Source organism: Babylonia areolata, chromosome 6, assembly GCF_041734735.1.
Source record: "Babylonia areolata isolate BAREFJ2019XMU chromosome 6, ASM4173473v1, whole genome shotgun sequence".
In the NCBI taxonomy this organism is placed as follows: domain Eukaryota; kingdom Metazoa; phylum Mollusca; class Gastropoda; order Neogastropoda; family Buccinidae; genus Babylonia; species Babylonia areolata.
The window spans coordinates 54,561,523-54,580,085 of record NC_134881.1 but is presented as its reverse complement, the minus strand read 5'-3'; the positions used below and the strand labels follow the sequence as shown (position 1 = coordinate 54,580,085).

Below are 18,563 nucleotides of genomic sequence, written 5' to 3'. Positions count from 1 at the left end.
TATAAGATGCATTCAGAAATTATGTTAATCAGTGTTTGCATAAATTGTGCTAATTAGAAGAGAATAGAGAAGAGGTCCCTGTCAGTCAGCGGAACGTTAAACAACACTGATTAATTAAATGATATGAGATGGGATAGAATAGTGAAGTTGAAACTAGACTTGCTCATCCAGTTTTGCCGATGTTCCTAGTACATACATTTTCGCTGTTTTTTGCGTAAATAATGTGTGCACACGTATGTATTAGATGATACACCTATCTCAACTGGAGACTCAGAACGTATTATATCGGTGCCGGTTACATGCCGCAACAGTTTGGCCCAACCACGCGCCGCGGCACGCTCACACTGACTCCTCAGTTTCTTCCGAGTATCGTGGCGTGCGGAAACGCCATATACGCTAGGGCACGTCTACAGACAATTATCAGGGTGGGGGTGAATTTAAGGATAAGAAAGACAACAACATAAAAAAAAGTGATCGAAAATGAGAATGGGGTGTGCAAGGTGCATTGTGAAAAAAATGTTTTGCGGATATCTGACCGAACCATTCTGCAGCTAAACCTTGATTGACGCGCGCGCGCGCGCACGCACCCACCCACACACACACACACACACACACACACACAGAGAACAAACAACATTTTAACTCTGTCAAATTTTATTTGTGAGAACTCCATCTTCAATAGCATTATAAACAAAACTGAAATAAAACAAGTTGAGAAGGTGGCATTCATGTTGATTAACTGAGTCAACCAATTTATCACACCGTGATGTACTGCACTGCATTACACTGCATTGTATTGTATCACATTGCATTGAATTATATCGATTTTTATCACGTGGTATTATGGGCTGCCATATGGTGCTGCATACGTATGTAAATGCACAGTATTTTGCGTTGCTTTGTGTTACATTCCATTTTTACTGCTTTGCATTGCATTGTTGCATTGTATTGCATTGTGTTGCATTGAACTGTGTTGCATTGTTTCGCATTGCATTGTGTTGAAATGTTTTGCATCAAATGGCGTAACATTTCATCGTGTTGCATTGCATTGCATTGTGTTGCATTGCATTGCGTTGCATTGAATTGTGTTGCATTGTTTTGCATTGCATTGCATTGAAATGTTTTGCATCAAATGGCGTAACATTTCATCGTGTTGCATTGCATTGCATTGCATTGCATTGCATTGAAATGTTTTGCATCAAATGGCGTAACATTTCATCGTGTTGCATTGCATTGTATTGCATTTGGTTTACTGTATTTGACTGGTAATCGTAGTGCACCGATTTGCTGGTGTAAGGCTGCAGTGTGCTGCAGATGTTTGTATTGTATTGTATTGTATTGTATTGTATTGTATTGTTCGTCACTGCAGAATATTGCAGTGTCTAAAAGTCCAGCTGCTCCCCCTGGAAAGAGTGTGTCACCACAATACATCGCCATAAACTCTCTCTCTCTCTCTCTCTCTCTCTCACTCTGTGTGTGTGTGTGTGTGTGTGTGTGTGTGTGTGTGTGTGTGTGTGTGTGTGTGTGATGTAGAAATAAACAACAATAAAAACAAAAAAATCAAACTTCCTTAAAAAAAGAAAAAGAAAAAAAAATCAAACTGATAGAATTTATCATTACGTGTAACGTAAAAGACTCGTAGAAGTCTGCGTACAGTCTTGGCGTATGATCCTGTCTCGACCTGAACCAGGAACGTAGATCAGGACAACAGTGTGACGATTGATCAGGACAACAGTGTGACGATTGATCAGGACAACAGTGTGATGTAGTCGGGACAACAGTGTGATGATTGATCAGGACAACAGTGTGATGATTGATCAGGAAAACAGTGTGACGTAGGTCGGGACAACAGTGTGACGATAGATCAGGACAACAGTGTGACGATTGATCAGGACAACAGTGTGATGTAGGTCGGGACAACAGTGTGATGATAGATCAGGACAACAGTGTGACGATTGATCAGGACAACAGTGTGACGATTGATCAGGACAACAGTGTGATGTAGTTGGGACAACAGTGTGATGATAGATCAGGACAACAGTGTGACGATTGATCAGGACAACAGTGTGACGATTGATCAGGACAACAGTGTGACGTAGATCAGGTCAACAGAATCTGCAGGTAGTGGTCCAAGTCTTCTGGTGAACCTGGCAACAAATTAACGATGATGACCATGTTGATAATGATAATGATAATGATACTACCAACAATAATAACGATAATAGTAATAACAATGATAGCTGTTGTTGCTATTTTCATTATTATTATTATTATTATTAGTAGTAGTAGTAGTAGTAGTAGTAGTAGTATCATCATCTCATCATCATCATCATCATCATCAGCAGCAGCAGCAGCAGTAGTAGTAGTAGTAGTAGTAGTAGTAGTAGCAGTAGTAGTGATAGAAATATAGCGTCTGTCAAAGGTCAGAGACCAAGCTGTAAGCGCTTTACGAACACAGAGCCATTTGCACAACAGGCTGCCCTTCCGATGTAGAGCCGACTGACGGGCTGCCTTCTGGCAATCATTATTCGTTTCCTGTGTCGTTCAGTCATACTTCAGTCACGCGTACGCACCCCTCACGCGCCCCCACCCCACCCCACCCCCGCCACCTCACACACACAAACTCACACACGCGGGCGCGCGGAGGCACGCACACATGCATGCACGCACTCACTCACACACACACACACACACACACACACACACACACACACACACACACACACACACACACACACACACACACACTCCTTCCCTCCCTCACTTCCTCACTCACCCACACACATGACCACACACACACACACACACACACACACCGTTTGAAATCACATTATGTGGATAGACGTTAAACTGAAGAACACACACACACAGACAGACAGGCAGACACACACACACACACACACACACACACACACACACACACACACACACACACACACAACCACACACACACACACACCCACTAAGAGAAAACACGTGCACGTGCACACCGTATCTCTACCTGCAGTCCTCAGCCTGGCACGTGCAGACTGGATGTCCTTGACGGCGAAGCCCATGGTAACCAGCTGCTGTCCCAGGCTGACCCTTTGGGGGCCCTGAGCTGGGGACTCGCTCCCCCCGCTCCCCCCACTGCTCCTCTCGTGCACACCTCGTACCCCGCTGACCGCTGGTGCCTCACTGGGTCCCTGAGCAAGACACACACAGCGTGTGAAGTAAAGATCCAGTCATTCGGTGAGCTATGGAAATAAGAACAAACCCCACATAAACACCACGAAAAACGGAGCTTGGTTGTCGACACGGCGGGGTTAAAACTCACGTCATGGCTGTCGACACAGCGGGGTTAAAACTCACGTCATGGCTGTCGACACGGCGGGGTTAAAACGCACGTCATGGCTGTCGACACGGCGGGGTTAAAACGCACGTCATGGCTGTCGACACGGCGGGGTTAAAACGCACGTCATGGCTGTCGACACGGCGGGGTTAAAACGCACGTCAAAGCTCACTTGTGCACGCGGACGCACATTTGAGTTACAGCCCACGAACACAGAACAAAGTGAAGAACGACAAGACGAAAAGAACGAAGAACAAGAACAGAAAAAAGACGAACAAAAACAAGAAGAAGAAGAAGAAGAAGAAGCAGAGTCACGCGCCGGTATTTCAATCAAAACATGGGTTGTTCCCTTCAATGCACACAACCTCCAGCCAATACAGCCGGGTGCTTCCCTGAACACAGCACAGGCAAATCAAGCAATTTCACTCTCCGCAAGTTGCGAGTCCCTTCACACATCATTTCGCATGAAACACAACACCAACACCAGAAAAGGAAAAAAAGGGTGGGAGGAGGGGAGGGGGAGGGGAGAGAAAGAGTGGGAGAGAGAAAGAAGGTTGGGGAAGAGAGATAGAGAGAGATAGATATATAGATAGATAAGAGAGAGAGAGAGACAGAGAGAGACAGAGACAGAGAGACAGACAGAAAAGCAACTTGTGATGTTCGTTTGATTTAATTTTACAGGTTTATGATGTTTTGAAAACTCGGTTTTTTTTGTTTAATTTTCAGGTTTTTTGGTTCATGATGTTTTTAAAAGTTATTGAATCGCTGCAAACATTTTGATTCGTTCTGTGAACGCATTGGACTGAGCTGCTGTAATGTTTTTATGATATATTTATGTCTAGCTCGAAGTGTTGCGCATCCATAATCGGCCTCTTCTCCCATATGAGGACACACACCGACAGATAAGCCTGCCTGCCTACTCATCCGTCGGTCCGACGGGAGACTCCATCATCATATCTAGCTTGATGATGTAAGGCGCTTTGAGCAGCATTAGTACTGGATATCGCGCCATGCAAAAGTTATGAATTCTTCTTCTTCTTCTTAAAAAAAAAAAAAAAAATCATTTCTGGAGGTAAATAAATCATCTGTTTGATTGAATGGATAAACAGGTGAATAAATGAACTGGTTCATGAATGAATGAATGACTATATGAATGAATGAATAAATACATTCGACGATCCAACCGTAAATAACCACCGCAGGGTCATTTATTTAAACCAATGCGATAAAAAAAAACCCCAAAAAACCCACCCCTTACCCTCATCCCAACGCCAAAATGAATAGATGAACAAATAAATAAATAAACAAAAAGAAGAAGAAGAAGAAACGATAAAAATTACAATGCACCCGAACTTACGTTAATCTGGCGAAGAAGCCTCTGGATGCATTGTCTCCCTTTGGTTGCCAGCAGGAAGCGGCAGTCAGGACGCCAACGAACGTGCTCTGCGAGGGGGTCATCACTTGGGGCCCAGGACTTGAGCCCCACCCCACAGTAAAAACACCGTACGCAGTCCGCGTAGCCTGCGTAGGGAGGGAAGAGGTAAGGGATGGGGCGAAGGGAGGGGGGAGGGGGACATGGCAAGGCAGGACAGGACGGGAGGGCAGGGGGCAGGATAGGGAGGACGGGGAGGCAGGAGGAGGCAGGAGGGACGGGGCAGGGGGCAGACAGGAAGCCAGGGACAGGGACAGACAGGGCAGGAAGGGGGGGCAGGAGGAGCAGGACGGGGCAGGGCAGGACAGCACAGGGCAGGCAGCACGGGCATGACGGGCAGGGCAGGACAGCACAGGGCAGGACGGGGCAGGCAGGAAGCAGGGCAGGACAGCACAGGGCAGGACGGGGCAGGGCAGGACAGCACAGGGCAGGACGGGGCAGGACAGGGCAGGGCAGGACAGCACAGGGCAGGACAGGGCAGGGAAAGGCAGGGCAAGGCAAGGCAAGGCAAGACAAGACTGGACACGGGAAAAATCTGGAGAGACGAGTGCAAAAAGCCTGTGGAACGAGCACTACACTCATCCTAAAAAAACAACAAAAAAACAACCCGTACTTTGGTAAACGTCAAAACGAAGATCTTAACCTTAATGAGTTTAAAGACTGGGGCTGTGGTGGGGTGGGGGAATGAAGAGAGAGAGAGAGAGGAGGGGGGGGTTTGGGGGGGTTGGGGGAATGAAGAGAGAGAGAGAGAGGAGGGGGTGGGGTGGGGGAATGAAGAGAGAGAGAGAGAGGAGGGGGTGGGGTTGGGGGAATGAAGAGAGAGAGAGAGGGGAGGGGGTGGGGGGGGAATGAAGAGAGAGAGAGAGGAGGGGGTGGGGGGGGGGTTGGGGGAATGAAGAGAGAGAGAGAGAGGAGGGGGGTGGGGTGGGGGGGTGGGGGGAATGAAGAGAGAGAGAGAGAGGAGGGGGGGTTGGGTGGGGGGGTTGGGGGAATGAAGAGAGAGAGAGAGAGGAGGGGGGTTGGGTGGGGGGGTTGGGGGAATGAAGAGAGAGAGAGGAGGGGGGTGGGGTGGGGGAATGAAGAGAGAGAGAGAGGAGGGGGGTGGGCTGGGGGAATGAAGAGAGAGAGAGGAGGGGGGGGGGGTTGGGGGAATGAAGAGAGAGAGAGAGAGGAGGGGGGGGTTGGGGGAATGAAGAGAGAGAGAGAGAGAGGAGGGGGATGGGGGTGGGGGTGGGGGGGTGGCAGGAGACACAGTAGGGCAGAAAGAGACACACAGAGAAAGACATGAAGCAGAGAAAGACAGAGGAACAGAGAAAGACAGAGAAACAGAGAAAGACAGGGGAACACACACACACACACACACACACACACACACACACACACACACACACGCACACACACGACACATTCGGAAACAGACAATAACTGGAGATGGGTGTGTGGGTGTGTGGGTGTGGGTGGGGGTGGAAGTGGAGGTTCATATCGTTTATCGTCATAACTTGTTTATTTTGACCCATTTAATAATCATCACCAGTGATCAGGGTTCACACATACACAGACAGACAGACAGGACAGACAGACATACAGACACACACACACACACACACACACACACACACACACACACACACACACACAGAGTTCTGTTTCAACTAACACACACACACTGACCTGCATAGCAGAATAGCAGCAGTCCCACCCCATCCCACACACTGACCAGTATAGCAGAATAGTAGAACCCCCCCCTCCCCCGCCATCCTCCAACCCCCCCCCCCCCCCACACACACACACACTGACCAGTGTAGTAGAAGTCTCCCCCCTGCCACCCTCTAACAACCCCCCCCCCCTCTACACACACACACTGACCAGCATAGAAGAAGCCCAGGCTGACCATGACCTCAGCGGGGAAGGCGGCGGCCATGGCGGTGGGGAAGGCGCGGAAGGTGAGGTGGCGGGCCTGTGAGGTGCTGTAGTGGGGGTACACCGCTCCCCCCAGGCTGAGGGGCCCCCCACGTCTGTCCGTCCGGCTGCTTAAAGCACACACACACACACACACACACAGACACACAGGTACAGACACACACAGGCACACACACACACGGACACAGACACGCACACACAGGCACGCACACACAGACACACACACACAGAGGCATACAGACACACAGATAGACACAGACACGCACAGACACAGACAGACACACACACACACACACAAACACACACGCACAGACACGCACACAAAGGCACACAGGCACAGGCACGCACACACAGACACACACAGACACAGACACACACACACAGAGGCACACAGACACACAGACACGCCCAGACACAGACAGACACACAAAATCATCATCATCATCACACACACACACACACACACACACTGTGACAGAAGAGGGAGACAAAGACACCCCTCCCCCCCCACCCCCACCCCCCGAACTCTCACCTGTCACTGTGGGACGGGCTGGCAGCAGCAGCAGCAGCGGGGGGAGAGGGAGAGGGGCCCGGGAACGGGGAGGGGGAGGGAGGGAGCGAGGGTTCCAGTCTCTGGTCCATGTCGGAACCGGCCAGTGCCAGTACGTAGCCTGACAGCGACAGTGTCACGTGTCGTCATCGTCATCATCATCATCATCATCCTGGTCATCGTCGTCGTCATCATTATCGTCATCATCATCATTATCCCCGTCATCGTCGTCGTCATCATTATCGTCATCGTCGTCATCTTCATCGGCATCATCACTATCGTCTTCATCGTCATCATCATCATCGCCGTCATCGTCATAATTACCATCATCATCGTCGTCGTCGTCATCATCATCATCGTCGTCGTCGTCGTCGTCATCATCATTATCGTCGTTGTCGTCGTCATCATCATCATCATCGTCGTCGTCGTCGTCGTCATCGTCATCATCATCATCATCATTATCATCTGTCATACTCATCACTGTCATCGTTACCAGACGTGGACTACACACAACCCTGGCACTACATGGTATCGATTAGCACAGTGATACATTAATAAGACAGTACAACTAAAACGAATAAACATATATAAAAAAGCACATGAATAAACGCAACTCTAACAGAAGTATACACAAATAAATAAATAATGCAATGAACTAACTAAGCATATGAATAAAGATATAAATGAAACAAAATACAGATCTGTAGACAGACAGACAGACAGGCAGGCAGATAGATAGATAGATAGATAGATAGATAGATAGATAGACATAGAAAAGAAAAACACAAACAGGCACACACACACACACACACACACACACACACACACACACACACACACACACACACACGGATACACACACAGAGAGTCACAGAGACAGACAGGCAGACAACTAGACAGAGGCAAGACAGATAGACAGACTGAGTGAGAGGAATGGACAGACGCTGAAACAGACAGCCAGTTTGTGTTGTGCCAGCTTCAAGGAAGTGTCCAATGGCACGGCCTGATACGTGTAATGATACACACGTCACACCACAGTTTCAGTTTCTCAAGGTGGCGTCACTGCGGTCGGACGAATCCATATACGCCACACCACATCTGTCGGGCAGATGCTTGACAGCATCATAACCCAACGCTTAGTCAGGCCTTGAACGCTTGCACATATATTTGTGTACCAGTCAGAATGGGTTTCCTCTACACGCTCGTTGCCATGGGTTATTTTCCAGTGCGCCAAGTAAGCGCTGCACACGGGACCTCAGTTTGTCGTCTCATCCGAATGACTTAGACACCCAGTTATGATTTTCCAGTCAAACTTGGGAAGAAAGGGCGAGAGCGAGAATCGAACACAGACCCTCACGAGTCCACTGTATTGACAGATACGTGTCTTAACCATTCTTCCACCTCGCTCCTTGCTCCAAAAGAAAAGAAAATGAAGAAAAGAAAAGAAACACCATCGAGACAGCGACAGAGAAGAGAGGGGCAGAGAGCGACAAAGGGAGGAGGGGGGGGGTAGAGAAAAGAGAGACAGAGAAGAGAGGGGCAGGGAAGAGAGGGGCAGGGAAGAGAGGAGAGAAGTGCAGGGAAGAGAGGGACAGGGAAGAGAGGAGAGAAGTGCAGAGAAGAGAGGGACAGGGAAGAGAGGGGCAGGGAAGAGAGGGGCAGGGAAGAGAGGAGAGAAGTGCAGGGAAGAGAGGGGCAGGGAAGAGAGGAGAGAAGTGCAGGGAAGAGAGGGGCAGGGAAGAGAGGAGAGAGGGGCGGGGAAGAGAGGGGCAGGGAAGAGAGGAGAGAGGGGCAGGGAAGAGAGGGGCAGGGAAGAGAGGAGAGAGGGACAGAGAAGAGAGGAGAGAGGGGCAGAGAAGAGAGGAGAGAGGGGCAGAGAAGAGAGGGGCAGGGAAGAGAGGGGCAGAGAAGAGAGGAGAGAGGGGCAGAGAAGAGAGGAGAGAAGTGCAGAGAAGAGAGGGACAGGGAAGAGAGGGGCAGGGAAGAGAGGGGCAGGGAAGAGAGGGGCAGGGAAGAGAGGAGAGAAGTGCAGGGAAGAGAGGGGCAGGGAAGAGAGGAGAGAAGTGCAGGGAAGAGAGGGGCAGGGAAGAGAGGAGAGAGGGGCAGGGAAGAGAGGGGCAGGGAAGAGAGGAGAGAAATGCAGGGAAGAGAGGGGCAGGGAAGAGAGGAGAGAAGTGCAGGGAAGAGAGGGGCAGGGAAGAGAGGAGAGAGGGGCGGGGAAGAGAGGGGCAGGGAAGAGAGGAGAGAGGGGCGGGGAAGAGAGGGGCAGGGAAGAGAGGAGAGAGGGGCAGGGAAGAGAGGGGCAGGGAAGAGAGGAGAGAGGGACAGAGAAGAGAGGAGAGAGGGGCAGAGAAGAGAGGAGAGAGGGGCAGAGAAGAGAGGGGCAGGGAAGAGAGGGGCAGAGAAGAGAGGAGAGAGGGGCAGAGAAGAGAGGGGCAGGGAAGAGAGGGGCAGAGAAGAGAGGGGCAGGGAAGAGAGGGGCAGGGAAGAGAGGAGAGAGGGGCAGGGAAGAGAGGGGCAGGGAAGAGAGAGGGGCAGGGAAGAGAGGGAGAGAGAAGAGAGGGAGAGAGAGGGGCAGGGAAGAGAGGGGCAGGGAAGAGAGGGGCAGGGAAGAGAGGAGAGAGGGGCAGGGAAGTGAGGGACAGAGAAGAGAGGGACAGAGAAGAGAGGGGCAGGGAAGAGAGGAGAGAGGGGCAGGGAAGAGAGGGGCAGGGAAGAGAGGAGAGAGGGGCAGGGAAGAGAGGGGCAGGGAAGAGAGGGGCAGGGAAGAGAGAGGGGCAGGGAAGAGAGGGGCAGGGAAGAGAGGGGCAGGGAAGAGAGGAGAGAGGGGCAGGGAAGAGAGGGGCAGGGAAGAGAGGGGCAGGGAAGAGAGGGGCAGAGAAGAGAGAGGCAGAGTACACCACCACCCCAGGCAGACCAGTGAGAGAGGGTTGGGAATCAGGACGTTGAGCGACGGTGGTGTTGGTGATGGTGGTGTTGGTGATGGTGGTGGTGGAGGCATCACTCCGCTCCCCGGACTGACCCTCACCGTCCGGTCCCGGCTCCCTGGTGGACACAGTCCACAGTCACTGACACATACCTTGTCACTGCCTCATACATCGTCACTGACATATCGTCACTCACAACAACAGCAACAACGACAACAACAACAACGACAACAACAACAACAACAAGAACAACAACGACAACAACAACAGCAACAACAACAAGGACAACAACAACGACAACAACAACAGCAACAACAACAAGGAGGACGGAAGCGAAAGACAGAATCCAAGGAAGACAGAAAACCTCACCGTGCATCCTCCCCTCCACGCCCACCACCGCCTCCAGTAGTCAGCGAGGCAGAGACAGAGGTGGAGGAGCCCGAGCCCACGGAGGAGGAGGGGGAGGAGGCAGAGGAGGCGGACCCAGCCCAACAGAGCCTCCCGCACACCGCCGTCACCACGGGACACTGCGGGGATCCGTCCACGTGCACCCTCAGAGGACCCGGGGCTCCCGGTGCCTGCTGCAGGCTGTAGACCACGGGGCACCCGTGACACACCACGGCCTGCCGGCTGACGGACGGGTCCCAGTGGAACCCCGCCTCCGCCAGACGCACCCGGGACAGCGGGCAGTCCGCAGGCAGACCCGCCAGGGTGGCCACCCGGTACCCCAGGTGGTCCATGGGGACGGCGGAGTCGTCGCCACGCGCCGTGCAGCTCGTGGGCAGGTAGTCTGTAGTGGCCGGGGCCACCCGCCACGAGAGTGGTGGAAAAGGGTGTCAGGTGGCGGTACGGGCCCGGGTGGAGCCGCCACCACCACCACCACCGGTACCGGTCGTCGTCGGGGGAAAGACCGCCGCTCTTGGCAGAGAGGGCTGGGGAGAGACAGCCAGTGCACCAGCCTTCCTTGGTCGTCGTTCTCCGGCCAGGACAAGGACACGGGCCGTCAGGACCCAGGATCTCAGAGCGTGACTCAGTCCATGGCGGTGACTGGGCCCCTGAAACTGTCAGTGAACATTGACAGTGACTGTTAGTGAACTAACGATATTGATATTGACAGTGACTGTTAGTGAACTAACGATAATGACAGTGAATGCATACATCAGTGACATTGCTTTGTAATCATATCCTTTACAAATGACTCCATAGTATGAGATTTTGTTTGGTAGCGACATAACTTGTAGGTTCTTCCTTCACACATGACTTCATCAGAGATTTTCTTTATATCTACGTTGGAAAAATGGCATTACACACATTGTTATTTTATATTTTTCCATTACAAGTTTATCATTCCTTATTCATTTGCAGATAACTGTGTATACCGATCACAAAAGAAACCACATGATGATAGATAAATGCAGAGATTGTGAATCCACAAAAGAAACCACATGATGATAGCTAAATTCAGAGATTGTGGATCCACAAAAAGGACTATATGTTGATAGATAATTGCAGAGAGTGTGGATCCACAAAAAAGGACTATATGTTGATAGATAATTGCAGAGAGTGTGGATCACAAAAAGGACTATATGTTGATAGATAATTGCAGAGAGTGTGGATCACAAAAAGGACTATATGTTGACAGATAATTGCAGAGAGTGTGGATCCACAAAAAGGACGAAATGTTGATAGATAATTGCAGAGAGTGTGGATCCACAAAAAGGACTATATGTTGATAGATAATTGCAGAGAGTGTGGATCCACAAAAAGGACTATATGTTGATAGATAATTGCAGAGAGTGTGGATCCACAAAAAGGACTATATGTTGATAGATAATTGCAGAGAGTGTGGATCACAAAAAGGACTATATGTTGATAGATAATTGCAGAGAGTGTGGATCACAAAAAGGACTATATGTTGATAGATAATTGCAGAGAGTGTGGATCCACAAAAAGGACTATATGTTGATAGATAATTGCAGAGAGTGTGGATCACAAAAAGGACTATATGTTGATAGATAATTGCAGAGAGTGTGGATCACAAAAAGGACTATATGTTGATAGATAATTGCAGAGAGTGTGGAACAGATGGATGAGAGAAGGCATCAAAAGGGGAAAAAAAACAACCAAGGAAATTTAAATATGTATGATTGTCAGTCGTGTCCGAATATGACCATCAGAGAACAGCAGAGGAGGTAACTGCTGTCCCGACTGTCTGGGCCAGAGTTGGATTACAGTGGAGAGTGTCTTGCCCAAGTTACATCCCCACTCTCTCAGCCAAAAGGGTTTTAGGACATTCGGCGTTGGGATGGCCAACTGGTCCCCACGGCTGCAGCCAATGCAACCTTGCTATGCCTCCTAGTTTGAGAGTCATAGTCCTTCACAAAATACTGCATCCCCCTTCCCCCTGCATCCCCCTTCCCCTGCATTCCCCTTCCCCTGCATTCCCCTTCCTCTGTATTCCCCTTCCTCTGCATCCCCCTTCCTCTGCATTCCCCTTCCCCCTGCATTCCCCCTTCCCCTGCAACCCCCTTCCCCCTGCATTCCCCTTCCCCTGCAACCCCCTTCCCCTGCATTCCCCTTCCCCTGCATTCCCCCTTCCCCTGCATTCCCCCTTCCCCTGCAACCCCCTTCCCCTGCATTCCCCTTCCCCCTGCATTCCCCTTCCCCTGCATTCCCCTTCCCTCTGCATTCCCCTTCCCCTGCAACCCCCTTCCCCTGCATTCCCTTCCCCTGCATTCCCCTTCCCCTGCATTCCCTGCATTTCCCTTCCCCTGCATTCCCCTTCCTCCTGCAACCCCCCTTCCCCTGCATTCCCCTTCCCCTGCATTCCCCTTCCCTGCATTCCCCTTCCTCCTGCAACCCCCCTTCCCATGCATTCCCCTTCCTCCTGCAACCCCCTTCCCCTGCATTCCCCTTCCCCTGTATTCCCCTTCCTCCTGCAACCCCCTTCCCCTGCATTCCCCTTCCCCTGCATTCCCCTTCCCCTGCATTCCCCTTCCTCCTGCAACCCGCCTTCCCCTTCCCCTGCATTCCCCTTCCCCTGCAACCCCCTTCCCCTTCCCCTGCATTCCCCTTCCCCTGCAACCCCCTTCCCCTGCATTCCCCTTCCCCTGCAACCCCCTTCCCCCTGCATTCCCCTCCCCCTGCATTACCCCTTCCCCTGCAACCCCCTTCCCCTGCATTCCCCTTCCCCCTGCATTCCCCTTCCCCTGCATTCCCCTTCCCCTGTATTCCCCTTCCTCTGCATTCCCCTTCCCCCTGCATTCCCCTTCCCCTGCATTCCCCTTCCCCTGCATTCCCCTTCCCCTGCATTCCCCTTCCCCCTGCATTCCCCTTCCCCTGCAACCCCCATTCCCCTGCATTCCCCTTTCCCCTGCATTCCCATTCCCCTTCCCCTGCATTCCCCTTCCCCTCCATTCCCCTTCCCCTGCATTCCCCTTCCCCCTGCATTCCCCTTCCCCTGCATTCCCCTTCCCCTGCATTCCCCTTCCCCTGCAACCCCCCTTCCCCTGCATTCCCCTTCCCCTGCATTCCCCTTCCTCCTGCAACCCACCTTCCCATGCATTCCCCTTCCCCTGCATTCCCCTTCCCCTGCATTCCCCTTCCTCCTGCAACCCCCTTCCCCTGCATTCCCCTTACCCTTCCTCCTGCATTCCCCTTCCCCTGCAAAAGACAAACGAAACACTGGCCGGCTGGAGTGTCGGTCGCTCCGCTGTGTGTCTCACCGTTCCCCTGGAGGCCTGGAGGTCTGTGCAGAAGGAAGCGCCGCAGAAGCTTTTTGAAACCAGGGCGTGCAGTCTGCTCCGGCCGGTCTCCACAGAGCAACAGACAGACTGACAGCAGGGAGACAACCAGGTAGCTCACACCACTCCCCTCCTTCCCGCTCTTTCCGCTCACACGGCGCTGGATGTCTGATTAGCAGCGAGGCAGAACATACATGACTTTATCATCTTCCAGGCGAGGGATTGTACTGCATTGTATTGTACTGATCTTTTTGTGACATCAGATTTCTTTGTGTGAAATTCGGGCTGCTCTCCCCAGGGAGAGTGCGTCGCTACACTGAGAGCGCCACCTTTTTTGTTTTTATTTTTTTTATTTTTTTTATATAGTTTTTTATGCCTGCAATTTTATTTGTTTTCCTATCAAAGAGGATTTTTTTTCTACATAATTTTGCCAGGGACAACCCTTTTGTTGGCAACAAGCCATTCAACAGTATCTTAAACAGATGTGTCGTACTACGCTCACATGTACGCTCGCTTACATTTTGTGAGCCATGTAGCGAATCATAGTTGTTTAGAAGCTGGGCTCATTGAGGAATGAAGCAGTATGAAGTCCTGGCTGTTTTGAATTCCGGAACACAGAAGCGTTTGTCTGAAGGGAAGAAGCTGGCAGTGATTTGCAAGAGCGTGACTGCTGTCGCTTGAAATGCGCGTGGCCTTCTGGCCTTGTTGGACATTGTGCACCTCTTCCTCATGCCCACAACAACCTTGCTGGACATTGTGCACCTCTTCCTCATGCCCACAACAACCTTGCTGGACATTGTGCACCTCTTCCTCATGCCCACAACAACCTTGCTGGACATTGTGCACCTCTTCCTCATGCCCACAACAACCTTGCTGGACATTGTGCACCTCTTCCTCATGCCCACAACAACCTTGCTGGACATTGTGCACCTCTTCCTCATGCCCACAACAACCTTGCTGGACATTGTGCACCTCTTCCTCATGCCCACAACAACCTTGCTGGACATTGTGCACCTCTTCCTCATGCCCACAACAACCTTGCTGGACATTGTGCACCTCTTCCTCATGCCCACAACAACCTTGCTGGACATTGTGCACCTCTTCCTCATGCCCACAACAACCTTGCTGGACATTGTGCACCTCTTCCTCATGCCCACAACAACCTTGCTGGACATTGTGCACCTCTTCCTCATGCCCACAACAACCTTGCTGGACATTGTGCACCTCTTCCTCATGCCCACAACAACCTTGCTGGACATTTTGACGACGGGCGCAGTATCCGAGTGGTTAAAGCGTTGGACTTTCAATCTGAGGGTCCCGGGTTAGAATCTCGGTAACGACGCCTGGTGGGTAAAGGGTGGCAGATTTTCCCCCGGTCGCCAAGATCAACATATGTGCAGACCCCCCCCCCCCCTTGCCCCCCCTCCCACTTCGTGTGTCTACGCAAGCAGAAGATCAAATACGCACGTTAAAGATCCTGTAATCCATGTCTGCATTCGGTGGGTTATGGGAAACAAGAACATACCCAGCATGCACACACCCCGAAAACGGAGTATGCCTGCCTACAAGGCGGGGTAAAGAAACAAAACAGTCATACACGTAAAACGTTTCATGTGTGTATGTGTGCGTGCATGAAATCTGATTGAATGACACAGGAAACGAATGATGAGCGCCCAATGGCAGCCGTCAGTCGACTCTACCCAGGTAGGCAACATTTTGTGCAAATGACCCCGTGTTTGTAAAGCGCTTAGAGCTTGGTCTCTAACCGAGGATAGGCGCTATATACGTATCCATATCATTATCATATCATATCATATCACATTATATCATGTCATAACATTTCATATCAATCACATCACATCAGACCACATCACATCACACACATCACATCACACACATCACATCACATCACATCACATCACACCACATCACATCACACCACATCACACCACATCACATCACACCACATCACACCACATCACATCACATCACATCACATCACATCACACCACATCACATCACACACATCACACACATCACACCACATCACATCACATCACATCACATCACACACATCACATCACATCACATCACACACATCACACCACATCACATAACATCACACCACATCACATCACATCACACCACATCACATCACATCACACCACATCACATCACACCACATCACATCACACACATCACATCACATCACATCACATCACACCACATCACATCACACACATCACATCACATCACATCACATCACATCACACCACATCACATCACATCACATCACACCACATCACATCACATCACATCACATCACATCACATCACATCACACTGTGACAACCATACCAGCAGATCTCTCGGCAGCTAGGTATCGTCCGCTTCCAAGACCGCGACGTGACCTGGTTAGAGAGCTGGTCAGTGAGCCCGTCAGCGGAAACCGCAGCTTGTCGTCCCGCGCACGCGCTGTGTGCCCTCTGCACGACCCTGCCACCTGGCGGAGGCGAGGGGGGAGAAGCGAGCAGCAGACCAGAAGCAGGGAGACCACCAGCACGGCCAGACACACGGTGTGCTGGACACTGGGCAGTCTCCACATGGTCATTGTCTGTCCCTCCACGCCTCACCACTGCTCACACTGTGTGCGGTCTGCAGGAAGAACGCGGTGAAGGCTTTTCTTTCGCGCTTGTCCACAACCAGTCTGTAAAGAACAACACTGATCACAACCAGTCTGTGAAGAACAACATTGTTCACAACCAGTTTGTAAAGAACAACATTGATCACAACCAGTCTGTAAAGAAAAACATTGTCCACAACCAGTCTGTAAAGAACAACACTGATCACAACCAGTCTGTAAAGAACAACATTGATCACAACCAGTCTGTAAAAAACAACATCGTTCACAACCAGTCTGTAAAGAACAACATTGTCCACAACCAGTCTGTAAAGAACATCATTGTTCACAACCAGTTTGTAAAGAACATCATTGATCATAACCATCACAACCAGTGTGTAAAGAACAACATTGTCCACAACCAGTCTGTAAAGAACAACATTGTTCACAACCAGTTTGTAAAGAACATCATTGATCACAACCATCACAACCAGTCTGTAAAGAACATCATTGATCACAACCAGTCTGTAAAGAACAACATTGTTTACAACCAGTTTGTCAAGAACATCATTGATCATAACCATCACAACCAGTGTGTAAAGAACAACATTGATCACAATCAGTGTGTAAAGAACAACATTGATCACAATCCGTGTGTAAAGAACAACATTGATCACAACCAGTCTGTAAAAAACAACATCGTTCACAACCAGTCTGTAAAAAACAACATCGTTCACAACCAGTCTGTAAAAAACAACGTCGTTCACAACCAGTTTGTAAAGAACATCATTGATCACAACCAGTCTGTAAAGAAAAACATTGTTCACAACCAGTCTGTAAAGAACAACATTGATCACAACCATTACAACCAGTGTGTAAAGAACAACATTGTTCACAACCGGTGTGTAAAGAACAACATTGTTTACAACCATCACAACCAGTCTGTAAAGAACAACATTGTCCACAACCAGTCTGTAAAGAACAACATTGATAACAACCATCACAACCAGTCTGTAAAGAACAACAGTTTTGATGATCAGTCTGCAAAGAACATTATTGATCACATCCACCACAACCAGTCTGAAAAAACAACATTGATCACAACCATCACAACTAGTCTGTAATGAACAGCATTGTTGATCGCCAGTCTGTAGAGAACAACATTGATCACAACCAGTCTGTAAAGAACAACATTGTCCACAACCAGTCTGTAAAAAACAACATCGTTCACAACCAGTCTGTAAAAAACAACATCGTTCACAACCAGTTTGTAAAGAACAACACTGATCACAACCAGTCTGCAAAAAACAACATCATTCACAACCAGTCTGTAAAAAAACAACATCGTTCACAACCAGTTTGTAAAGAACAACACTGATCACAACCAGTCTGTAAAAAAACAACACTGATCACAACCAGTCTGTAAAGAACAACATTGTCCACAACCAGTCTGTAAAGAACATCATTGTTCACAACCAGTTTGTAAAGAACATCATTGATCATAACCATCACAACCAGTGTGTAAAGAACAACATTGTCCACAACCAGTCTGTAAAGAACAACATTGTTCACAACCAGTTTGTAAAGAACATCATTGATCACAACCATCACAACCAGTCTGTAAAGAACATCATTGATCACAACCAGTCTGTAAAGAACAACATTGTTTACAACCAGTTTGTAAAGAACATCATTGATCATAACCATCACAACCAGTGTGTAAAGAACAACATTGATCACAATCAGTGTGTAAAGAACAACATTGATCACAACCAGTCTGTAAAAAACAACATCGTTCACAACCAGTCTGTAAAAAACAACATCGTTCACAACCAGTCTGTAAAAAACAACATCGTTCACAACCAGTTTGTAAAGAACATCATTGATCACAACCAGTCTGTAAAGAAAAACATTGTTCACAACCAGTCTGTAAAGAACAACATTGATCACAACCATTACAACCAGTGTGTAAAGAACAACATTGTTCACAACCGGTGTGTAAAGAACAACATTGTTTACAACCATCACAACCAGTCTGTAA

The 18,563-nt window shown here is 49.6% G+C and overlaps 1 protein-coding gene across 4 annotated transcripts in view; it reads right to left on the bottom strand.

The window, feature by feature from the left end:
• Positions 1-652: 652 nt before the first annotated feature.
• LOC143283165 (uncharacterized) overlaps positions 653-18,563 on the bottom strand; it is a 20,090-nt gene continuing 2,179 nt past the window's right edge. Inside the window, exons 1-7 of one of the 4 annotated variants that reach the window (XM_076589323.1) lie at positions 10,530-11,040; positions 10,151-10,278; positions 7,216-7,354; positions 6,630-6,793; positions 4,689-4,852; positions 3,002-3,185; positions 653-2,147 (exon numbers count right to left, since the gene is read on the bottom strand). In XM_076589323.1, the coding sequence (XP_076445438.1) occupies positions 2,101-2,147; positions 3,002-3,185; positions 4,689-4,852; positions 6,630-6,793; positions 7,216-7,354; positions 10,151-10,278; positions 10,530-10,900 (1,197 nt within the window). In that variant the 5' untranslated portion in view covers positions 10,901-11,040 and the 3' untranslated portion in view covers positions 653-2,100. Of the gene's footprint in view, positions 2,148-3,001; positions 3,186-4,688; positions 4,853-6,629; positions 6,794-7,215; positions 7,355-10,150; positions 10,279-10,529; positions 11,222-13,885; positions 14,072-16,260; positions 16,610-18,563 lie in introns of those variants that run through there. The other 3 variants (XM_076589324.1, XR_013055364.1, XR_013055365.1) reach the window with 3 other exon arrangements.